The sequence below is a fragment of the Zootoca vivipara genome, chromosome 13, assembly GCF_965207765.1.
Source record: "Zootoca vivipara chromosome 13, rZooViv2.hap1.1, whole genome shotgun sequence".
Lineage (NCBI taxonomy): Eukaryota > Metazoa > Chordata > Lepidosauria > Squamata > Lacertidae > Zootoca > Zootoca vivipara.
This window is the reverse complement of record NC_142596.1, coordinates 25231375-25257387: the sequence shown is the minus strand read 5'-3', so window position 1 is coordinate 25257387 and position 26013 is coordinate 25231375. Positions and strand designations below refer to the sequence as shown.

At 43.0% G+C, this 26013-nt stretch overlaps 1 protein-coding gene across 1 annotated transcript; it reads right to left on the bottom strand.

The window, feature by feature from the left end:
• Positions 1-800: 800 nt before the first annotated feature.
• ZWILCH (zwilch kinetochore protein) lies at positions 801-25891 on the bottom strand. Its single transcript, XM_060282473.2, has 18 exons — positions 25554-25891; positions 21781-21832; positions 20936-21031; positions 20731-20846; positions 19585-19781; positions 18807-18886; positions 17831-18001; positions 17568-17639; positions 16950-17043; positions 16485-16537; positions 11711-11816; positions 11460-11539; positions 7566-7722; positions 6279-6307; positions 4649-4785; positions 3675-3770; positions 3455-3573; positions 801-2345 (listed from the first exon to the last, which is right to left on the bottom strand). Exons 1-18 carry the CDS (start codon positions 25637-25639, stop codon positions 2260-2262), a joined length of 1827 nt encoding a protein of 608 aa, XP_060138456.2. The 5' UTR covers positions 25640-25891; the 3' UTR covers positions 801-2259.
• Between the last annotated feature and the right edge of the window lie 122 nt (positions 25892-26013).

The window sequence follows — 26013 nt, the reverse complement described above, 5'->3', positions numbered from 1 at the left end:
CGAGTGGCGATAGTGTGCGTGCGCAAAGTGCGCAGAACGTTTCTGCGCATGCGGCGGAACCCGGAAGTAAACACTTCTGGGTCCGCCAAGTACACAACTTGAAAGTATGCAACCCGCAGCGTACTTAACCTGAGGTATAACTTAAAGATTTGGCTTTAAGATGGATGGAGTGACACAGCCGCAAACTTTTTTTTAAATATTAATCTTGCATTTATTAAATCAAGGGAGAATGTTGGACACTTAAAAAAAAATAGCCCTTTAAAAATTTCTTGCACACACGCAGGTACTTCAAGAAAAATACGGAGGGTGGCAGAATGCGAGCCTGGCAAGTTGTTTTAAGGATTATGCAGATTTGTGTTTTGAGAGTTTTGGGGACCGGGTGAAGCACTGGATTACTTTTAACAACCCCTGGGTAAGTGCCAACTTTCGTCCGGAAAGAATGCCACATTAAAGCCAAACATCTGTATAACACGGGAACTTAAGACAAGGATCCAAAGATCCACACAAACAGTGCAGTGCCGTAACAGCAAGGATCGAGGTTTCTGTAACAGCAATATGGGGCATAATGGCCAGAGCTTGGAGACAGAGGAGAGCTTAAACATTATGGCATCAAGTTTTCTGAGTGTGGGGGAGTTTGTGCTTTTTTTAAAAAAAAAGGTTAATATTTCACTAGGACTCAAGATTATAGATGCATAGTTGTTGAGTGCACCTCAATCTCTGAGCATTAAGAGATTGCAGAGGTCTCTGGGCATACCTTGGGTTATGGTTTCCTTAGAATGGTCACTGGAAGCTTGTGGTGGTCTTTGGGATACATGGCTTTATTTGTACATTCATACAGGCTGAGCTTAAGGTGGAAGGTCTCCACAGATTTGCTTCCCCCTCAAGCCATTCCTTTATGCCTCTTCCAATCCCACTTCAACACTGCCTGTTCTTTGTTCTCCTTCAAACACAAAGACCTTGATACCATCTTCGGCCAGGGAAGGGGAAGGGTATAGCTTCCCTTCTGCATCTCTTAGGTAATTCCCATGGCCACCACTTAAGTGTATTCCTTACGGTTGCAGAGACCACCTAAAGCAGGCTTCCTCAAACTCGGCTCTCCAGATGTTTTGAGACTACAATTCCTATCATCCCTAACTACTGGTCCTGCTAGCTAAGGATCATGACTACTGGTCTTGTTAGCTAAGGATCAATGCTTGTGATATGCTTCTGGAATGGTAAATTTGAAAAGTGTGACAAACACTGAGATCCACCAGTCCAAAGTCTTTTCTGATTAATTTAGCAAAAATACAACCTTCTGCTGAGGCTTTCATTAAGAAAACGTTATTTGAATTACAGAGAATTAGGTGCCAACTGGTTCAGGGTTACTCAATAGCTAAAATGAGCATTTTTTAGATTACCTGTCAATAGAAGTGTCTTGCTTTTCAACACAGTCCTCACTACCTCATTTTTCACTGCCACTCTCCCCAACATCCCCAATTTTCCTCTGCTAGTCCACAACCCTCCTTGCTTCCTTAGTACCATCTACCTAACATAAATTCCAAGCATTGTGGACAAATGAGTATATTAACTTCTGGCACACTGTAGACACTAGATAAACGTTTAGCAGGAGCAAAGAATAAGGCTTAAACTTTAAGGCTGCAGCTCTGCTTCATGTATTGACTTTGGTACAAAGCTGGAGTGGAGTCCAACAGTCCACTTATCTGGAACATCATCACCATCATTTATTTATTTATGATTTCTACCCTGCCCATCTGGCTGGGTTTCCCCAGCCACTCTGGTGGGCAGCTTCCAACAAAAGATTAAAAATACATTAAAACACCAGGCATTAAAAGCTTCCCTAAACATAAGGAAGTTGTCTTATACAGAGTCAGAACGTTGGTTTTTCTATCTCAGTACTATCTACGAATCTTCAATGGATCTATTGGCGGTTACTAGACATAAGCACAATTTCAGTGTCAAGAGGCTTGTGACTACTAAATGTCAGGAACACAGAAAGCTGCCTGGTTCTGGGGGGTCAGATTATTGGTCCGTCCAGCTCAGTATTATCTATACTGATTGGCAGTAGCTCTGCAGGACTTCAGATGAAGTTCTCTCTCAAAACTTTCTGCATGCAAAATAGGTCCTCCTCCTGCTATCTGCTCAACTGCATTTTTACTACTATATTGGTTTTAATAACTGTCTTGTGTAGATTTTATATTTGGCTACTGTTAGATGCCCTAGGCTCTTGCGGGAAGAAGAGCAGGAAATACTGCCAATATTTTATGTAAAGTACACCTGAGAGCACTCGGTGAAGGTAATAAAACACATTTCTTTACTGCCACCATCTTCCGTATCATCCAGAAGACCTGCAAGACCAAAGAAATTGGTGACAGGTAGAGAAACCACAACAAGTGGATTATGAGGTGCTTATACAGGATGTTAAAAGCAAAACATTGGACTTATCCATGAAACTTTTTTCTGGTTAAGTAAAAAAGGAGGCTTCTGTGTTTTCCATTGGGGGGTGGGGTGGGGTGGGGGGTGGGAGAGAAACTTTCTCAGGTTTGGAAGCTCCCACCGTGAAGGAATAAGCTGAACTATGCAATTCAAGAAACTCGGAACCTCACTGACACGGAACACTTTCTTGCACAGAAAAAGAGGACAGAAGCCCATTCACAGGATCTTAGTTATTCTAACTAAGACAAAAACACATAGTCCCTAGGTAGAATGTGGAGACCTGGTCTATCTAGGATGTTCTTTCCAGGACCAAAATGTCCAATGTTTTTTCAGAGAATCTCTGAACAGTTTGGGATGAAACCTGGATCTGACACCTACATTCTGGTGGCAACCTTCATCTTAACATCTGACCTCCACTACATCAGCCATAGCTGGAAGTGGAAAGATGGTACTTCTCCCTTTCTGAAGACCTCAAAGCAAAGACATCAAAATTAATCAACCCATCAGCTGCATGGCCCTGACTGTAACCAATAAGGAACTTGATTCCAAACTCACTGAAAGACTATAATGCCTCTAGAGTCTACTAACTTGTTTGGGGAGTTATCTGAGCCAGCGCCCTTGTTGTTTACCTTTCCTCAGTATCACACACATACTTCACAGAAGAAACCCATCTTCCTCTCTTTCTAGAGAATGACACTCCTGTAAGCTACACCCCAGAAATTCCCTTCATTTTTGGAGGCCTAAAGGAACTGTAATCAGTGATCTCTCATACGTATAAATAGCCTATCCCTTGCTGATATGCAAGTCTTCACACATGCCTCAGGTCTATCCATTTAAACCACATGTAAGATGTGTCTGCATTGGCAATCACCAGTTTGCCATCAGCTCCAGTACTGGAAAATAAGATTCCCAATAATAAGACATTTGCAAGGTAGGCTACAGGAAGTGGAATGAGGCAGAGAGGGGAGAGACAAAGAAGCAAATACAAACAGTGAAATTCAGATCATAGAGACCCACTCACCTACACTGCTTGAGCTCATGTGTTCAGCTGGCACTGTGGTGCTCAGTTGCCATATTGTTTTCACTTTTTTCTCTCCTTGCCCACTGCTGATTTCCATTCTCCATACTTGAGGATTTGCACTGAAGGACAGTCAAGAAGAAAGCCAATTATAAGACAACCTGGCAGTTAACGCTCTACGGGCATTTAAATTCCAGGGTTCAAATACTGAGGACTAGCTTACTTTTGGTAGAACTCCTTCACAAAAGTTGTCCTGACTGGCAGCTGAAATACATTATTTTCATTCAGGGGGTTTTCCTTGTAGTAATTTATACAGGACCTAGGAAAAAGAGTATTTTTTTTTAATATCAGCACTCTGAAGAGATACCCAGGGAATGTTAACTATTGATCCCTACACAGTAATTCCAAACCAGCCACATCCTTAATCTTTACAGTGATCAGCTGGCAAAAAGGTACGAGATACACTCAGGCAAAGCACAACCTATTTGGAAGGTACTTTCGTAAGTGCCAGAGTGAACAGGAGTTGTGCAAAGAGCACATTCATGCTGAGAAACTTAGGAGCATTTACAGGAAATAGCAGCAACAGAAATACCTTCAATTGATTTTTGATTTCTTAAATAGGAGCAGAGATAACTTTAGAGCTGTGGTTCTCAAAGTACTGTCCTCTGGAGGGCGCTAAAAGGCAAGGGGGCAGCAGGGGGCCAGCAGAAGTGTAAATGGCCACCAGACTTTGAAAAGCTGGTATCATCAATATAGTTGAATTAACTGAACTAAATAGTTTCATTGGATTTTGAATAAATGTACAATTAATTATTGTTTTGAATTTTATTGTGCAATTATCTTCCCTAGTGGGTTGTACAAGCCACTATTCTGAATAATGGTTTTTATAGAGTAGGCGGCACTGGGTATTAATTTATGTAACCATGGAGTTGGTGGCATGAAATTTTTTGGAAGCAACTGATTTAGAGATTAGCTGTTAAGAATTAAACAGTACTCCCCTCCCCTTTAGAAATATATTCTATGGCCAAAAAACTTGACATACAGCAACTTGGGTGGCCAAGAATAATCCAATCATTATATTTGCCCCCAATTGCAGTCTCCATCCTCAATTAATATGGCCATTTTCCCTTTCCACATATCAGTATTCCAGAGAATTTCACTTGTCCTTGCTATTGACATTTGCTGGTAAACAATTACTGTGTCAAGAAGATGAGGTTCTCTTGCTCAAGTTTAAGAAGTTCTACACAATTGTCCACGATCTCTAGCATATGGTGGAGTTTCTGGATGCGATGAACCTGCTCCTGTAGATCTACTGAAGTTGACATGAAGTAGTCCTTCAAGACAAAGAGGTGGCAAAGAACAAAAATCAATATCCTTTAAGAGAGACACCAAATATATGTAAGTTGCTGGGTTAAGACAGAATACAACACAAATACTTCAATACATGCAAGGCAGTGCTCACCCCTACTTTACTCAAGAAAGGCTAAGCCAAAAGAACTGCTGCAGTTCTGCTCATAAAAGGTCTAGTTTGCTCATCATAGTAAACCAGGCATCCCCAAACTTCGGCCCTCCAGATGTTTTGGACTACAATTCCCATCAAACTCCGGCCCTCCAGATGTTTTGGACTACAATTCCCATCAACCCTGACCACTGGCTCTGTTAGCTAGGGATCATGGGATTTGTAGGCCAAAACATCTGGAGGGCCGCAGTTTAGGGATGCCTGTAGTAAACCATAGTTAATGGTTTACTGTGAACAGCTGCTTTGCTCCCCCTGTTATCATGTGGTGGAAACAAACTATGATTCTTGGCCTAGTGTTCTGTCCAAACCAGGGATCATGTCTGTCCCACTCCCTTAACCCCATGAACCCCATGAACCAATGTTAGTTTTTGGCTCACTGACTATAGTCTAGTTACAGGTAGGTAGCTGTGTTGGTCTACCGTAGTTGAAACAAAATAAAAAAAATTCTTTCCAGTAGCACCTTAGAGCCCAACTAAGTTTGTCAATACTGTAGTATAAGCTTTCGTGTGCATGCATACTTCTTCAGATACACTGAAACAGAAGTCACCAGACCCTTATACTGTATATAGTGAGAGGGTGGGGAGGGGTATTACTCAGAAGGGTGGTGGGAATGGGTGATTGGCTGATAGGTGTGGTAAACCTGTTGATGACTGTTAACGACTGCAATTGGACTTACAGGAAAAAGCAAGGGGTGAGATGGCTAAAAATAGCTTTATCATTTATAATGAGAGAAGAATCCAATGTCTCTATTAAGACCAGGTCTCTCCATGGTTTTAAGTTTGGTAATAAGTTGCAATTCAGCAACTTCTCTTTCCAGTCTATTTCTGAAATTCTTTTGTAATAAGACAGCTACTCTTATACTTACTCACAAGACAGAGAAACCAAAAGAACACTTCAATCTCCCAGGACATTCTATACAAGATCTCAAAGTAGCTGTCTTATTACAAAAGATGACCAATGACAAACTTTGTTGATCTCTAAGGTGCTACTGGAAGGATTTTTAATTTTTTTACTATAGTCTGTTGGGAATGAAACAAACCACATCTCCAGTTTGGAAACAATGCTAATCCAGGGATTGTGATTTGCTGCTTCTTGATAAAGCACAAGGGGAAACAAAGTAGCCAAGATCAGTGAGTTGTATCAAATGCTAGTCCTGCCCTGCTCACCGTAGACCCATTGAAATGGATGGGAATGACTAACATAGGTCCATTAATTCCAGTTGGTTTACTCAGAGCAGAACTAGCACTGTGCAGGCTGGGCCAGTCATTCACTACTGTTTTGAAGAGAGGAAAATTGGAAGTCTCTTACCAAGTGAGTACGGATTGCAAATTCCTTGCCTGAAACAAAGATAGTTCTACTTAGCATAATTTTAAATACAAGGAAAACTTATAACATTGCGGGCTTACCTTGCATTTATAAAAAAAAAACCAAATGGGGATATCACACAGAAAGTCACAAGCCTCCCTCCAAGTTGGCTCTGCAAAGAGCCCAAGACCAATGAGAAAACTTGAGATGAAACCCAGATGAGTAAGAGACCTTGCAAGTTGGCCACAGCAGAGTTTTAACTTCTTAACAAATTAAAAACACCTTTTTTGTATCCCAGCCTTTGGTTGACTTCTTATTGGAGAATTCTACTGGATCTGTGTGTTTTGTTGCTGTTTTAAATTTCTATTTGCTAATATAATATATGCTTTATTGTGTTTATTATATTGTACCTCACTCTGGGATTATTATTATTATTTGAAGAGTGGTTCAGAAAACTTGTTTAAAAAGAGGGCAGTTTTCTAACCACTAATATTTACAGGCAGCAGAAGGCTGTTTTAGTGGCAATGTATTGATAGTATCCATTAGGTCAGCAAAATTACCCCTGAATGAATCGATCTAGGAGCATGACCACCAAGTGCAATCAGAGTCATTAAGGTATGTAAAAAATGTAAAAGGAAATTGGTACTAGAACTATTGCCTAGTAACACATATAAAAATACAGATGTACAGTGGCAAAAATGTTGTTTCAACCAATAATTTTAGTTGCTAAATACTTTGTAAAAACAATAAATTCCATCAATAAAATTCTAGTGCATAAATTGTATATTATTAACAAATATGGGAAGGAACGTTAGATTTATTTTATTTTTTGCAAAGGTTCACTTAAACCTTGGCAAACATTCATATTTCATTAGTAATAATAATGTATTATTTATTTGCTGCCCATCTGACTGCTTTACCCCAGCCCAACTTATGAACACTTTCTGCTCCTAAAAAAAGAAAATCCGCAATCCCCCCCCCCCCGAGAAATGTCTTTTAAAAAGAGCAATCTTCTAAATATTACGTGAAAATAATGTAGAACAGCAACGTAAGGACAAGGCAAACTCAGCTGATAGTTTGTTGAGTAAGACAGTCACTTTTGTTGGTTTATATGCAAAGTAGCATTCATGGAAACAGTCCTAACATGTAATTTGCCCAACAGAACTTCAAATCCTTTTTCATGACATGCCCATCTAGATTTTTTTTAATTGAAAGAGATTGATTTCAAAAGTGATGGATTGTTTGGACGCAGTCACCCAATATGATGATGGTTGTGCAAAATAGACTTACCTACAAAATAGCTAACATAATCTCTCTTCATCTTATCCACACCAATTTCTAGAAGCATTTGAACTGGAGTATCTCCACTAAGAGAAACTGATTCTATGCTTCCATTATAAGATTGCTTAATCAGTTTGCTCAGTAAGCTGTTACTTCCTTGATGAACCTACAGAGACATAATCTGTATAAATAAATGTATGTTGTTGTTGTTTAGTCGTTTAGTCGTGTCCGACTCTTCGTGACCCCATGGACCATAGCATGCCAGGCACTCCTGTCTTCCACTGCCTCCCGCAGTTTGGTCAAACTCATGCTGGTATCAATGCCTTGTCGTGGCGAAGGGGCTTGAATAACTCAGAGAAGCTATGAGCTATGCCATGCAGGGCCACCCAAGATGGACAGGTCATAGTGGAGAGTTTTGACTAAACGTGATCCACCTGGAGAAGGAACTGGCAAGCCACTCCAGTATCCCTGCCAAGAAAACTCCATGGACAAAGACAACAGGCATATAAATAAATGTATACATCCTGTCTACTGACAAGATACAGTGAAGCAGAATTACAGCATAAAGAGTACCGGTAGTTTTAAGAGAACGCATTTCTGAAGGCTATACGTCTACGAGTCAGTTCAGTGCGTAACAGTAAAATTCTGCCCTAATCATTCAACCAAATACATTCACTGATACTCAATCCCTCAATTAGCAAGGTCAGGTAGTAGAATACCTCTTAGCTTGGAAGTAAAGCCATAGCTGCCAAGTTTTCCCTTTTCTCGCGAGGAAGCCTATTCAGCATAAGGGAAAATCCCTGTAAAAAAGGGATAACTTGGCAGCTATGAGTAAAGCAGGGTCACTCAACAGTAATAGGAGTGATTTCATAGTTGGAAGCCTATATAGTACCGTCCAGATGTCAGTAGACTACAACTCCCATCAGACCCACCCAGCACAGCAAATTGTCAGATTTGTTGTAACCCAGGAGCATGTGCAGAGCAACCCCTGCCCTGGGTACAAAGAAATACAATAGTTTGTAAATTAATTTATTATTATTATTAAATTAACAGAGAGCATGACAAATAAAGGGAAATTGTGGGGTGGGGGAGAAAACTGGCCTCTGCAAACCCCTAAGATAGACAGTAACCTGACAGAAAGGGATTAAGGTGGGGGCAGGTGTATGACAGGACATTAAAAAGCCCACCTACCTTCTCTGCACTGTATTTCAGGAGCAAGGAAAGGAAAACACATATATTCTCTTTCCCATTCTCCAGAACCCTCCCACCATGCTGGCTACTTAGGTTTCAGATGCTTGGTTTCATGCGTACCAGCCTTAAAACAGAGCCCACTGAGAATAATAATCTGCTTTTTACCACAACAGGCTGTTTGTCCATCTCACCCACTGTTGCCTAATTTTGACTGGCAGTGTTATTCCAGGGAATCGGATAGAGATCTGCCATATGGATGCATTATCTTATCCTCAGCACAGCTGGGAAAGGTATCATAGGGGTGGGAAAGGGGGGGAAAGTGGTATATTTATTCTCCCTGAAACTCCCCTGCCTGCCCCTACCCGCACTTACAGAGCCTGAATAGCACTGGCTGAACTAAAGCATTCCTCTTAGGGGCTCGAAGCAGACCTGCCATGAAGAGGTTTCGTGGTCACCACTGGCAACCAGAAATTGCTGCCAGGCAACCAGGCAGTGACTCAAGACTCCTCAATATGCAGCACATTCCCCAGCACGAGCCTAGTCCTTAAAAAAAAACCCAAAGTAAATTCACTGGATATGCTCCTTTCAGTGCCAATTATATCGAACTAGATCTTTGTCCCATAAGCCTCCTGGGTGACTTTGTGGAAAGCACTGTCATTTCACGATCAAGACTCTGTAAACTGAGATGAAGACTCAGGGTGAGCAGATTGTTAATGGTATTTGGAAGGATCTTTAGCACCTTCTGTTTGCTTTTGCCTTGAGGCTAATTCATTAGGAAGGTGTAAAGTGAGCTCCAAAAAGCCATTTACATTTGTAGAAGCTGCAGCTGGCTTAAGAGAAAATAACCTGGAAACTGCTTTGATAGGAATTCTGCAAGGACTATAAAAGGTAAAGGTAAAGGGATCCCTGACCATTAGGTCCAGTCGCGGACAACTCTGGGGTTGCGACGTTCATCTCGCTTTATTGGTCGAGGGAGCCGGCGTACAGCTTTCGGGTCATGTGGCCAGCATGACTAAGTCGCTTCTGGAGAAGCAAAGCAGAGCACGGAAACGCCATTTACCTTCCCGCCGGAGAGGTACCTATTTATCTACTTGCACTTTGACATGCTTTCGAACTGCTAGATTGGCAGGAGCAGGGACTAAGCAACGGGAGCTCCCCCCGTTGCAGGGATTCGAACCGCTGACCTTCTGATCGGCAAACCCTAGGCCAGGCATCCCCAAACTTCGGCCCTGCAGATGTTTTGGACTACAATTCCCATCATCCCTCACTACTGGTCCAGTAAGCTAGGGATCATGGGAGTTGTAGGCCAAAACATCTGGAGGGCCGCAGTTTGGGGATGCCTGCCCTAGGCTCTGTGGTTTAACCTACAGCGCCACCCGCTTACAAGACTGCTTACAGTTACTCAGCAAGTAAAGAAAAAACATACGGTATCACTTAATATATGGTTTCTAGGCATTAGTTACTTCATTACTTCAACCTGTTTGTGAGCTGAGTCCTGGCAGTAAAAAACAAACTTTGGTCCAAGTTCTAGTGAACACCAACTCAAATTAAAAGGAGGAGAGAAAATGAGATCTGCCAGAGAGGTGCACCTGCAGTTGTGTTGTAAAGAGGTGCCGGTATGGGGCAGCAGGGGAGATTTCTTTTGCTTTGTCTGCCCAGCAAGGAGAAGCTCCTCTGCAACTCTGCACAGTATTTTAAGAACAATATTCCTCTGTACTCCTTTGGAGATTCATCAAGGTAAATCTAAAACCAAAAGCACCTTCTCTATTTTCCCCTTCGAGTTTTCTTTGTCCTGAGAGCAGCTGGTTTAAAACAAAGCAAAAAAACCCCTGTTCTCTTAAATCTGAGACCCACGTCAATATGGAAGGAATTAAAATACAATGAGGGATTATAATCTATGTACTCAGCATTTAATTAAAAAGGTATTTATTTCCCACCCACTTTAGCAGGTAGCTCCCTGGAGAGCTGGCTAAGGGTCAATGAGGCCCTCGGCCTGAAAAAGGCTAGCCACTGCTGAGTTAAGGGAACAATCCTATATTGTAGTCCCTCTGGCTGGGGGTTTACAAGATTTGGTGGAAACCCAACATGAAAAATGCCTGCAATGTAGGCATCCTTTCCAAAGCAGCCTGATTGGACTGTAGCATCAAGGAATGCCGAGGGAGCTTGTCATTTTTTTGGTTATCTGGTTGTGCTTCTCCCCATCCTAGTCCCAGACCAAAAACTTCCAGGATACCACAGCAGCTCAGCTAGCATAGTAGTTGTGCATCTTGTCTCCCTGCCTACTTCCCAGTAACATAATTACTATATAGCAGGGGTGGTCAGAAGGTGGACTGGGATCTACTGGTAAATCTATGGGGGATTTGCAGTAGATTAACAATTGGTAATGAAATTCTTGGTGAACAATAGAAAAAAACTTCTTGTTTTCCAAAACGAAACAAAGAAAGTGGTGGGCTGGAGGAATGGATTTCTCAGCAAAACAAAAGCGAGCTCAGGTTCTGGCACTGAAAACAAATTTCTGGGCACCAACATGTGCCCTGTTCCTTAACTCTAAGGATATACCTGCTCCACTTTCTAAGACAGTACTTTGCACATGGTTCCAATTTGTAGACAGCAGGATTACAGGAAAAAAGCAGATCCCAAAAGCTTGAAGTCTGACCATCCCTAGATAGGATTGGTTTGCCCAAGATGTAAGCTTTATTAATCATTACATACCCAAGTCTTCAATTCACCACGCTGGAGAGCTTTCATTATCAACGTGAAGCACTTCACCAATTCTTCATATGAAGTAACATCTTGGGGGAGAGCGGGGAGCAAAGCATTAAATAAAATCAGTGTTAATTAAAAGTGGCTCAAATGAAAAACAAACAAACAAACAGGACAGTGCATAAACCTTCAGCCATTTCTCTTACAGGCTAAAAGTCTTAAAATATAAGATACCAAGGGTCATCTAGAAGCATACTTACTCTTCCATATTTTACACCAGAACTGCTCAACAAAATCCATGTCTCTTCTCCTGCTAAAATGTGTTTTCATGGTGCCATAAACTGCAGCAGTGTCATCCTGGAGATTCTGAAAATAATTTTTAAAATCATCCTTCAAAATAAAGGCATGGATTTAATATTATTTTAGTTATTTATACCCCTTCATGGATCAATGCCTTGTCGTGGCGAAGGGGCTTGAATAACTCGGAGAAGCTATGAGCTATGCCATGCAGGGCCACCCAAGATGGACAGGTCATAGTGGAGAGTTTTGACTAAACGTGATCCACCTGGAGAAGGAACTGGCAAGCCACTCCAGTATCCCTGCCAAGAAAACTCCATGGACAAAGACAACAGGCATATAAAAGTTATGACGCTGGAAGATGAGCCCCTCAGGTCGGAAGGCGTCCAACATGCTACTGAGGAAGAGCGGAGGACAAGTACAAGTAGATTCAGAGCTGATGAAGCGGCTGAGCCAAAGCCGAATGGACGCTCAGTTGCGGATATGCCTGGAAGCGAAAGGAAAGTCCGATGCTGTAAAGAAAAATATTGCATAGGAACCTGGAATGTAAGAATCATGAATGGAGGTAAGCTGGATGTGGTCAAAAATGAGATGACAAGAATAAATATCGACATCCTGGGCATCAGTGAACTAAAATGGAAGGGAATGGGCGAATTCAGTTCGGGTGACTATCATATCTACTACTGTGGGCAAGAATCCTGTAGAAGAAATGGAGTGGCCCTCATAGTCAACAAAAGAGTGGCAAAAGCTGTAATGGGATGCAATCTCAAAAATGACAGAATGATCTCGATACGAATCCAAGGCAGACCTTTTAACATCACAGTAATCCAAGTTTATGCACCAACTACCGGTGCTGAAGAAAGTGAAATTGACCAATTCTATGAAGACCTACAAGACCTTCTAGAAATGACACCAAAGAAGGATGTTCTTCTCATTACAGGGGATTGGAATGCTAAAGTAGGGAATCAAGAGATAAAAGGAATAACTGGCAAGTTTGGCCTTGGAGTTCAAAATGAAGCAGGGCAAAGGCTAATAGAGTTCTGTCAAGAGAACAAGCTGGTCATCACAAACACTCTTTTCCAACAACACAAGAGACGACTCTACACATGGATATCACCAAATGGGCAGCATCGAAATCAGATTGATTATATTCTCTGCAGCCAAAGATGGAGAAGCTCTATACAGTCAGCAAAAACAAGACCTGGAGCTGACTGTAACTCAGATCATCAGCTTCTTATAGCAAAATTCCAGCTTAAACTGAAGAAAGTAGGAAAAACCACTGGGCCAGTAAGATACAATCTAAATCAAATCCCTTATGAATACACAGTGGAAGTGAGGAACAGGTTTAAGGATTTAGATTTGGTGGACAGAGTGCCTGAAGAACTATGGGTGGAGGCTCGTAACATTATACAGGAGGCAGCAACGAAAACCATCCCAAGGAAAAGGAAATGCAAGAAAGCAAAATGGCTGTCCAACGAGGCCTTACAAATAGCGGAGGGGAGGAGGCAAGCAAAATGCAAGGGAGATAGGGAAAGATACAGGAAACTGAATGCAGATTTCCAAAAAACAGCAAGGAGAGACAAGAGGGTCTTCTTAAATGAGCAATGCAAAGAAATAGAGGAAAACAATAGAATGGGGAAAACCAGAGATCTGTTCAAGAAAATTGGAGATATGAAAGGAACATTTCGTACAAAGATTACCATAATCAAGGACAAAAGTGGTAAGGACCTAACAGAAGCAGAAGACATCAAGAAGAGGTGGCAAGAATACACAGAGGAATTATACCAGAAAGATATGGAGGTCTCGTACACCCCAGGTAGTGTGGTTGCTGACCTTGAGCCAGACATCTTGGAGAGTGAAGTCAAATGGGCCTTAGAAAGCACTGCTAATAACAAGGCCAGTGGAAGTGATGATATTCCAGCTGAACTATTTAAAATTTTAAAAGATGATGCTGTTAAGGTGCTACACCCAATATGCCAGCAAGTTTGGAAAACTCAGCAATGGCCAGAGGATTGGAGAAGATCAGTCTACATCCCAATTCCAAAGAAGGGCAGTGCCAAAGAATGCTCCAACTACCGCACAATTGCGCTCATTTCACACGCTAGCAAGGTTATGCTCAAAATTCTACAAGGCAGGCTTAGGCAGTATGTGGACCGAGAACTCCCAGAAGTGCAAGCTGGATTTCGAAAGGGCAGAGGAACCAGAGACCAAATAGCAAACATGCGCTGGATTATGGAGAAAGCTAGAGAGTTCCAGAAAAACGTCTACTTCTGCTTCATTGACTATGCAAAAGCCTTTGACTGTGTCGACCACAGCAAACTATGGCAAGTTCTTAAAGAAATGGGAGTGCCTGATCACCTCATCTGTCTCCTGAGAAATCTCTATGTGGGACAAGAAGCTACAGTTAGAACTGGATATGGAACAACTGATTGGTTCAAAATTGGGAAAGGAGTACGACAAGGTTGTATATTGTCTCCCTGCTTATTTAACTTATATGCAGAATTCATCATGCGAAAGGCTGGACTAGATGAATCCCAAGCCGGAATTAAGATTGCCGGAAGAAATATCAACAACCTCAGATATGCAGATGACACAACCTTGATGGCAGAAAGCGAGGAGGAATTAAAGAACCTTTTAATGAGGGTGAAAGAGGAGAGCGCAAAATATGGTCTGAAGCTCAACATCAAAAAAACCAAGATCATGGCCACCGGTCCCATCACCTCCTGGCAAATAGAAGGGGAAGAAATGGAGGCAGTGAGAGATTTTACTTTCTTGGGCTCCTTGATCACTGCAGACGGTGAGAGCAGTCACGAAATTAAAAGACGCCTGCTTCTTGGGAGAAAAGCAATGACAAACCTAGACAGCATCTTAAAAAGCAGAGACATCACCTTGCCGACAAAGGTCCGTATAGTTAAAGCTATGGTTTTCCCAGTAGTGATGTATGGAAGTGAGAGCTGGACCATAAAGAAGGCTGATCGCTGAAGAATTGATGCTTTTGAATTATGGTGCTGGAGGAGACTCTTGAGAGTCCCTTGGACTGCTAGAAGATCAAACCTATCCATTCTTAAGGAAATCAGCCCTGAGTGCTCCCTGGAAGGACAGATCGTGAAGCTGAGGCTCCAATACTTTGGCCACCTCATGAGAAGAAAAGAATCCTTGGAAAAGACCCTGATGTTGGGAAAGATTGAGGGCACTAGGAGAAGGGGACGACAGAGGACAAGATGGTTGGACAGTGTTCTCGAAGCTACGAACATGAGTTTGACCAAACTGCGGGAGGCAGTGCAAGACAGGAGTGCCTGGCGTGCTATGGTCCATGGGGTCACGAAGAGTCGGACACGACTAAATGACTAAACAACAACAACAGTTATTTATATCTTGCTCTTCAAATAAATCTATCACCATGCATTTACAATAAAGAAGCAAAAAACACTACACCTTTTTTTTAACCAACAGCAGTAACAAATAAAAAGGCCAAATAGTTACATATGGAAGAGTTCCTTTGGATCACACAATGTTAGGTTGGTAGTGGCACCAGGTTGGAGAAGGCTGAACAAAGGGAATCAACAGGAGCAGACATGCCACTCCCAACCCATCAGACTCTTTGTTAGACTAATCTAAGAGGACCCTATCACTGAAATGAGTTGCACTAGTGCACCACAGGACCTGAAAAACTGCAACAATATAGACCTGTAAGGTAACTTTGATCATCTGGAGAAATTCTACTCATTGCGTCACACCCTATGATATTTTTACCATAGGGTGGTGACCTGAAAACAAGCATTTCTGCTACTGCCCGTTCAGTGCCATGCCTTTTTCTGTTTGCCCCATGTGCGAGCAGCAGCCATCATATACTTCAGATGTTTTGTAGAGATATCTTTTTGCCCAGGCTTTTCTTGACCCAGAAGATCAGACTCTTGTTTTATGTGTTAGTATTCCCCAATTCCTATTGTATCTGTTTTATATGCTTCATGGGACCCAGGTGGCGCTGTGGTTAAACCACTGAGCCTAGGGCTTGCCGATCAGAAGGTCGGCGGTTCGAATCCCTGTGACGGGGTGAGCTCCCGTTGCTTGGTCCCAGCTCCTGCCAACCTAGCAGTTCGAAAGCACGTCAAAATGCAAGTAGATAAATAGGGACCGCTACAGCGGGAAGGTAAACGGCGTTTTCATGTGCTGCTCTGGTTTGCCAGAAGCGGCTTTGTCATGCTGGCCACATGACCTGGAAGCTATACGCCGGCTCCCTCGGCCAATAATGCGAGATGAGCGCGCAACCCCAGAGTCGGTCACGACTGGACCTAATGGTCAGGGGTACCTTTACCTTTTTATATTGCTCTTTTAACATATTTAGGGCTGCATTTTTAAATGACATTTTTTTAAAAAATTGCACACCACTTAGTAATTTTAAAAATATTATTATAAACGCTTTTAAATAAATAAATGGAAGTGGCGGTACCAATCTGAATTGCAACAGGACCCAACCATAACAAGGGAGTGCTTCGAGATTTTAGAAATAAAAAGGTATTTAAGTTTTAAAAGTAACAAAAAGCACAGTTGCACTGGAAGAAAGTTCTAAGAGCACAGTCCCTCCTATATACACCTGTGAGGCTTAACCAATTAACAAACAGACAAACAGTAAAAGTGAAGTTAACAAACAATGAACAGCCAACACATATCCAGCAACTACAGACTGAAACTGCCCTGGCAATGACAAACAATGAAAAATTTCACAGCCCTGAATACCTCAGCATCACTACTGTTTGGCATCTTCAAACCGTCCATCGTGTCCTTTAAATCTAAAGCGGGAGGGAGAGAGGATGACATTACAGATCTTTGGCAAGGTATACATAGCAGAGTATCAATAAATACTGTAATGCAAATGCCATTGATGTAATGCAAATAGTTTTGCTAAAAAGCTTTGGCTGCAATGGACATTTACCGAACCCAACAAATTTACCTCTACTTCTATTGGAAGCACAAGAAATTGCCTTACGACAAGTCTGACAATTGGGTCCATCTAGCTCAGTTTGTCTACACTGACTGGCAGAGGCTCTCCAGGGTTTCAGGTAGAGGGCGTTCCCAGCTCTAAATGCAAATGCCATAGTTTGAACATGGGACCTTCTATATGAAAAACAAATGCTCTACAACTGAGCTATGGTCCATGTCCAGCTTTTCACAGCAAACATTTCCAGAATACTACAAAGTTACCTTTCAAAAGCTTCTGCACTAGTTCAACAGCTGGTTCCCGCCCCACAGGTTTAGGCCAGTCAGCCATGCCAGTCTTCAAGCTCTCAGCCAAACTCTTGACAGCGCAGTGTAAACAAAACAAAAAGATCACTATTCAAGAGCTTTGTATTGGTTATGGTAGGGTGCACAGGGGTTAAGTTTATGGAACCAAACTGGCGCATTTTTTTTGGGGAACCACTGTTTTAAATGTATAGTGGATCTGCCCCTATAAAAACCATGTGTAAATTCTGCCAAAAAAGTGTACTCAGGGTAGGATTTTGGTCTAACTAAGAATCAATTATGTTTACTCAGACAAGACCCACCGAGATCATTAAACTTACTCCTTGGTAAGTGCGCTTAGGACTGTACTTGGGACTTCATACTTTGTTCCATTTCTTCAGAAAGAAAAGAAAAGAAATACCACTGGAACTACCATGATCTTTACTGAGTGAGCCGACTTTCAAAACATTTTTTAAAATTTGGAGTATTCTTACAAATATGAATTTGATTTAAGGCAGCTTTTTAAAATCACACAACCATCCTCGTTACTATATGACCAATAGTTCTCTTCTGAAATGCGATTTTCATAGCTATACTTACAAGAAGGAACTGCAGCTCCCTATTCAGTTCATACACAGAACTCAAAGGGCTCCCAGATGCCATCTGAATCTTCTGAAAGTTCAAAAAAAAGCATAACTCTTGATGTGGATCCTTGCTAGAGCCCAGGAAGATTAATAAATCATTTAATGCACTATCACTAGTTAAACTACCTAACATTAGTTTGTTAATTTACACTATTCATAGTTAGGTCAGCAGAGTTTTACTCTGCTACGATAATATGTTAAGAGAGATGATTTCCTTACCAGTGTGGCAGCAGAAGTCAGGGGAGGGACCTCCACCATCTTCTTTACAGAATTCCAAGAAAAATCAGCGAATATATTTCTCTCCAATGGAATAAGGGTGTCCTCCAGTGAGAGGGAGTCTAATGAAGTGGTTTCAAGGAACTTGTAACGGGCAAAACCCTTTATTGTCAACTATAATAATAATAATAATAATAATAATAATAATAATAATAATTTATACCCCGCCCATCTGGTTGGGTTTCCCCAGCCATTCTGGGCAGCTCCCAACAGAACAACAAAAAGCAGAATAAAACAGCAGACATTAAAAACTTCCCTAACAGGGCTGCCTTCAGATGTCTTCTAAAAGTCAGATAGTTGTTTATTTCCTTGACATCTGATGGGAGGGCGTTCCACAGGGTGGGCGCCGCTATCGAAAAGGCTCTCTGCCTGGTTCCCTGTAACCTCACTTCTCGCAGTGAGGGAACTGCCAGAAGGTCCTCGGTGCTGGACCTGAGTGTCCAGGCTGAACGATGGGGTGGAGACGCTGCTTCAGGTACACTGGGCCAAGGCTGTTAACTAGAATTAACAGTTTACAGTTGCAGAATACTGTTGCAAAGGTGACCTTCCAGGGCATATTTCTGAGGGAGGAGGGACCTGGGAAGGGGGGCAGGTAAGGAAGGGGAAGTCTGCTTATCTAACATTGGATGTCATCCATAGTTTAGAACAAGACAAACACCCAAGTGGTTACCATAAAATCCCATTAAGGCTTAAATCCCAAACAAGAGCTAAACCCAGATTGTTTAGGCTCTAGCCCTACAGAGGCCATGTCCTAAGTCTAAATATCAGTATTTTAGGGGTCTAGGCAGTAAGTGACTTGAGGTTTCGCCAGTTGTGTGCATTTGAAAATTAAAGTATCTTAGTTCCAATATTTGTATAGGTGTGAATAAAATAATAAATAATAATAATAATTAAAAAAAAAAAAACTAGAGAAACCTACATCAGAAGAGTGAGTCCTTATTCTGTGAGTATCTTTTAGTTCTTGCAAGTCTGCTGAATAATTTTTATTTGATATTGGACCTGAATAAAAAAAACTGAATTTAGTGGAAGTTTTCAAACTTTTGAAGAACAACATGTCAGTTTTCTCTTGGGATTTGCTTGCATCAGAAGATTCCCCTCATATCAGTACAGTATCCTACTGCCTCTCCCAACACTGAGAAGCTATGAAAAGAATCTAGATCAGGCATCCCCAAACTGCGGCCCTCCAGATGTTTTGGCCTACAACTCCCATGATCCCTAGCTAGCATGACCAATGGTCAGGGAAGATGGGAACTGTAGTCCAAAACATCTGGAGGGCCGAAGTTTGGGGATGCCTGATCTAGATTATGGGTTTCTCCGAGACAAAAATTGTTACTGGCAACCAGTAATACACACCCACTTGCCTACATCTCTTTAAAACAGCAAGTAAAGTACACCCACCAGACCATGAAGATTAAATAGCTACAGGTAATGCCATTTGAATTAAGAAAAACCCAACTTGTTTACTGTACTACATGCTGTATTAACCAATATAGCCAACAACCACTTTCTGAAAAATATATTAAGGACTAGAGGTGATGAACTAGGACTTTGATTATGGACCAGAAATGCAGACACTGCATTTTAAAGACTAAAAAAAAAGGGGGGGTTACATTAATAGTCTTAACATCTCTACTTCTTCTCACCCAAATTCAATGAAGAGGTTGCTGACAAGTAAGGTATCCAAAGGAAAATCTTACCATTGCAGGCAACTGTGTATAGATGGATCCCCGTAATCTTGTTTCCAGTGCAGAAAGGTTCAGCTCCTAGCCAGACCGTTTGTTTGGGGTCAGAGCGATCACATCGCACCCACAGTGGAGGAAGCGGTGCTGACTCGTTTATGTTGGGGTGGGCCATGTTTGGATTTTGAGACATTGTGTAGAATGAAATCAACTGCCTGGAAACAAGCTTAAAGACATCAGAATTGTTCAATAACTGTCAGGAGTGTATTATGAGGGGAAAATGCTTAATTCCTTTCTATGCCACAGTAGCCTGATTTAGAACATAAGCTGTTCGCTTAATAAACCAAGAAACGCATGTGCTATCCTAAGAAAACACAATGGTGATGTACAATAAAAGCATTAAAACACCATAGAGTACAGAATAAATTATAAACACTGACTCAATTAATTCTCTGAAAATGCTTAGCGAAGCGGAATTGTTTTCAGCAGGTGATGAAACATCAAAACTGCAGGTACCTGACTTGATAGGAAGGAACATCTGCTCTGTTTGCTGGCATGCTGTGGCACATCTTAAATTAACTACAGTTTCCTGCAATGTCCAAACTTGGAAGATATAGTTACTGCTATGACTACCAGTTTCAGAATGAGCAAGCATCTTAAAACAACTTCAAACCATGAAATGTAACTATAGTTACCTAGTTCAGACATCATAGGAAACGGTGATTTACTGAAGACATCCTGGCTTATCACATCACACTGCACTGAGAAGGGGCGGCAGAAAGGTTGGGCTTGACAGGGTAAGTCTAGTACGCATCCCATCTTAAGACAATCCAAACCAAGCCACTAGCTTCTGAGCTGGATCGTTTGATCTTACAATTCAGCATGCTATAGCAAGCTATCCCAAATCAAAGAAAGCTCATTTATGTCTCACATGTAATAAAAGCTATTACATCTCTTCATGCAAATTTAACATAGGCTCCTCTTAGAGGAGTTACAGGTGGCTGCCTACTAAGGCCAACATGAAACATTTGTTTTCAGCATTTCACAGAAGTTTACACATTCAATTACAGCTCTTGACTTGCATAATAAACAATTAGTTTTCCACTGGTTGTTAAGAAAGTGCATTCTTTTCAATAAAAATATAAAAAATTAGGATTCACACACCTTGCTCTTGGAAGGGGTAAAGCAAGTGCTGAAACATTCTCTTTGGGGAAAGTCCTAGAAATAGAAGTGTCACTTATATGCTGCTCTTCCAGTTCTTGCATTTCTTCACAAGGTCTCTATAAGAATAAGCAATTGTGTTAGACTGATTACCACTCAGACAAAAGCAAGCTCAATGTTTGTTTTAAAATAAAGGCACTAAACATACTACTTTCTCCATAATGAACATTGTATCACTCCTGTCCCAGAAGCTCTCCAAGGGATTTATACATCCTTCTTGAATCAAATAGACTTGTACATCAGCCTGGAAGAACAAAGAGTTTAATTTCTGCAGCACAGCTTTGGGAAGCATTTAAATGACACTTGAGGAACAGAACATTATCTGCTATAATTTAGAGCATCAATACATAAGCAAATCTATATGAAGTGAGATAAGAATGAGTTATCTTCTGTCCATTTCCATATCCCCTGACTAAAAAGCTGATCTCCAAATCGCAAGCATATTTGTCCCCCACCCCCTATCTCAGCGATCTCTTTAGTGGGGATCCAGAGTTGGACTTTTCACATTTAATGAAGGTGCTCTCCTACTGAACTACATTGCAGCCGTAATCTACATACGGTAGCAGCATACATATACTTAAAAAATTAGGCTGATCAGTGTCAAGGAAGCATCTCTTTAAGGGAAAAGCACCAAAGCTACGTCAAAAATCTTGAGATTAGGGTCTACGATATGGCAAAAATGAGAGAAGATCTATATTTTCCTTACAAGAAACTGTTAAGAGTTCATTCCAACACCTGCAACTTTCGAGGCACAGAATGAAATTCACTCAATAGCTGTTCTTATAGCATGAGTTGACCTGCCATTTCAAATCAATCAGATGAATTTCTCAGATTCAGAAATACTACAATTTTAAAGTTTCTCAATCAGATTTCTCCTCCTCCTTTTCTGAATGTAGATCTAAAATAAGCACCCCCACAAGTGCAAAGCTATACATTTTCATCTACTGTTGTAAAACAAAATGGGTGTTTTTTGGAGAAATTATACATTCCTACCTCAAAGGTAAGTGGTCCTTGGTTGATATTCTTTTTTCCTTCCTCATATACTCTGTAACATAAGTAATTTATAGTAGGTATTTAGTTTTCTGAATTAACAAACAGACTTCAACAGAAATATTTTGCAGGCCAACCCTAATAATCTTCTGGTAACACTGTCAGTATACAAATACTACTAAAATCACCATCTGTCTTAAGGTTGCTATTCCACTCCCACCTCCAATCATTAAACATTAATTAAGCAGCAGCAGAGAAATGCTCACATCCATTTAATTTTTGTCTGTCAAGCTGTTACTGAAAGCTCAGGAGAAGACTCATTGCCAAAAGTGTCCCCAAGCGAGTGCAGCATTTTGCAGTTTCCCTTAAGCCAGAATGGCACCCATCCACTGCAGGAGAAAATAAAAAGGAACCTTTGGCACATAGTTAAACTATGAAACTCACTCCCACAGGAGGCAGTGATAGCCAGCAATTTAGATGGCATTAAAAGAGGATGGAGTACAAGGCTACCAATGGCTACTAGCCACAATGGCTATGTTCTACCTCCATTGAAGGTTCTTCATGGTAGAACCTCCACAAAATATCTCTGGATGCCAGTTGCTGAAAATCGCTGTTGTGCTCATATCCAGCTTGCAGGTTCCCCATAGGCATCTGGGTGGTCACTGTGAAACTAGGATGCTGGACTAGATGGCTCATTGGCCTGATCCAGCAGGCTCTTCTTATGTTCTCATGGCAGCATTGTGTGGGCTCCCACTGACTAAAATCAAGCCTGTTTTGCACAGCCTTATCCCTTTGTGGGCCTGACCCCATCCTGTGCCTCTGATCTTGGTTAATTTAGGGGCAAGCAGGAGGCAGAAAGAGCCAGACGCTAATTTCTAGGGAACCACCTGCAGGTTCCGAGGAACTGTTACAGGTATACCAGAAGGCCCATTCCACAGAAGGAACTTGCAACAAAATTAAATTCTGAAAGCTTATTTGATAAATTGAAGACCTGATAGCAATATATAGATAGATTTATATTAAGCAGTGTACTGTATCATCCTTGGTGCAGGATTATGATGACAAAGCCTTGACACCTGCCCATGCCTGCCCTTCTTCCACCCTTGTCCTATTGCTAGACTTTAGCCAGAGAGCTCCAGGTTCCAATTCTCATTCATTGCTTGGCTCAAAAAACCACCACTCTGTTCCTTATTTAACTTGAAAGATGCACCATAACTGCAAGAAGCAAATTTTTAAAACGTAATGCGTTGCCAGGGCATTATATTTAATTATTTTTAAAACCCAAAGTTTCTGCACCAGCCAACATTAAGAAATGCACCACAGTAGCCCCAAAATGGAAAATGAGTGAGGTCCCAACTAAAGAAGAATGGCAACTTAAACTGATGGAACATGCGCAGCTTGTGGAACTAACATAAAGAACGAGAAAAAGAAGATATGTTAAGAAGATTGGAAAATGTTTATTGAATATATGGGGGAAACCTCCACACTTGAAAACGTTGGCAGCATTAAGATAAATTTAACAACAGTGTAAACAAGTTTTGATGGATATATTAATGGAATACTGAATGGTTTAGTTTATGTAAAATATAGAGGGATTTATGATATGCAAACTGAACATGGAAAGAGAAGAATGGAAGTCATTGACATTTTAAGGTTGTTTAATGAATATTTTAAATTGTAAAATAGAAAACTTAATAAAAATTATACACACACAAAAAGAAATGCACCACAACATGACATAAGAACATTTGATTATTTATTGCACCCCCACTTTTCCTCCAAGGAGAGATACTGGATTCTTGTCTCATTACATATTATCCCATGCTTTTTTTGCTCTCTGCATACTATCCCTTGCTTTTTCCCCGTAGGACTAATTGCAGTCGTTAACAGTCCTCAACAGGTTTACCATACCCACGCTGAGAAAAACGTCACCCCACCCTCCCACTATATACAGTACTAGTGGATTTTAGCCCGTTTAAAAACGGGCGCTAGAGGAAGCGGCCTGCCGGGACTGGCTTGGCGGTGGCGGGTCTTCCCGCCACCACCAAGCCAGTTCGCAGCGGGGGCTTTTCGCCGTTTGCCTTCCCCTGAGGGGGAGGCAAACGGCGAAAAACCCCGCCGCGCCGCAATTCGGCTCCGGGACTGGCTTGGCGGTGGCGGGTCTTCCCGCCACCGCCAAGCCAGTCCGCAGCGGGGGCTTTTCGCCGTTTGCCTTCCCCTGGGGGAGGCAAACGGCGAAAAACCTCGCCGCGCCGCAATTCGGCTCCGGGACTGGCTTGGCGGTGGCGGGTCTTCCCGCCACCGCCAAGCCAGTCCGCAGCGGGGGGTTTTCGCCGTTTGCCTTCCCCTGGGGGAGGCAAACAGCGAAAAACCCCGCCGCGCCGCAATTCGGCTCCGGGACTGGCTTGGCGGTGGCGGGATGTTCCCGCCACCGCCAAGCCAGTCCGCAGCGGGGGCTTTTCGCCGTTTGCCTTCCCCTGGGGGAGGCAAACGGCGAAAAACCCCACCGCGCCGCAATTCGGCTCCGGGACTGGCTTGGCGGTGGCGGGTCTTCCCGCCACCGCCAAGCCAGTCCGCAGCGGGGGCTTTTCGCCGTTTGCCTTCCCTCGAGGGGGAGGCAAACGGCGAAAAACCCCGCCGCGCCGCAATTCGGCTCCGGGACTGGCTTGGCGGTGGCGGGTCTTCCCGCCACCGCCAAGCCAGTCCGCAGTGGGGTTTTTTCGCCGTTTGCCTTCCCCTGGGGGAGGCAAACGGCGAAAAACCCCGCCGCGCCGCAAATCGGCTCCGGGACTGGCTTGGCGGTGGCGGGTCTTCCCGCCACCGCCAAGCCAGTCCGCAGCGGGGGGTTTTCGCCGTTTGCCTTCCCTCGAGGGGGAGGCAAACGGCGAAAAACCCCGCCGCGCCGCAATTCGGCTCCGGGACTGGCTTGGCGGCGGCGGGAAAAAGGGGAGGAATTCCTCCCCTTCTTCCCGCCGCTGCCAAGCCAAAGCGGGCCTCCCTCCGCGCCCGCTGCCGCTTCGGCTTCCTCGGGTTCCCCGAGGAAGCGCCGTCCCATGCCGGAGGTGTGCGGCAAGGCTGCCGGGGGGGGGAGCGCTTCTCTCCCCCGCCGCCTCACCGCGCACCTCCAGCATGAGACTGGGCTTCGGAGCGGCGGTTGGCGGAGCGGCAGTTGGCTGTTCCCTGTGTCCCGAGAGCACGGGTCCAATCCCTGTGTCCCTGGTTGTCCCTCCGTCCAATCCCTGTGTCTCTGGGGGACATGCGCAGTACCCCAGGGACACACGGGACATCTGGACGCAGGGACAACATGGACATTATTATATAGGATTATAAGGGTCTGGTGACTTTTGCTTCAGTATATCTGAAGAAGTGTGCATGCACATGAAAGCTAATATCCAGAATAAACTTAAGTGCTACTGGACAATTTTTTAATTTTTTTCCAAGATGAAGCACATTACATAGCTGTCTTTCTCCCTATTTCCTCCTCGCAGCAACCCTGCGAGAGACTGTGGTTGGCCAGCAGACTTCATAGTGGTTTCCTCGCGAATGGTGCAAAAGTGAGTTACAACAACTGAACAAAATGTCCCCATAATAAGTAGCATTAAGATCACAACGCGTTCCTTGTGCTGGAAACTATTACTCAGCAGCAGCCCTGCCTAACAGGGTTGTTGTGAAGGTAAGTGGCGAAGGCATCCCCGCCCTCAAGACACTTGCAGCATGTCATGAGGGGAGAGGGGAGATACTTCAAATGGAAAAGGTGTAAAGAGGGAAATACTCACCGCAGGAGGAGGCTGTGGAACCGAAGGAGCGACTCCTGCCTCCGCCGGGAGCCCATCACCAGTTCTCCCGGGCCACTCCCGCACATGCGCAGCAGCTCCGGCCGCTTCCTATTGCTCAAGCGACAAACGAACTGCGCGCCAGAACTTCTTCCTTACAAATCGGCCTCGGACAGGGCTCGGGTAGGAATCCCTCCGCCGAAGTGAGGAGGTTTCCTCTCCGCCCGCCCCCAAAATAATCCCTAGCATTTCTGAGGCGAACTTATGCAAAGAAAGGAAAGAGAAGACGCTCTTTCCTCAGTTAGTTTTGATCAAAGGAAGCGGCAGCGAGGAGATTTACGTCCAGGGAAGAAAAAAAGAGGGCGCTGTGCACGCGCGTCGAGAGTTGAATCCGCCGGAGGGGGTGGGGAGAAGGAGGGCGGACCTGTGAGCGGAAAGGTGCGCAAGCAGCAAAAGAGGAGCG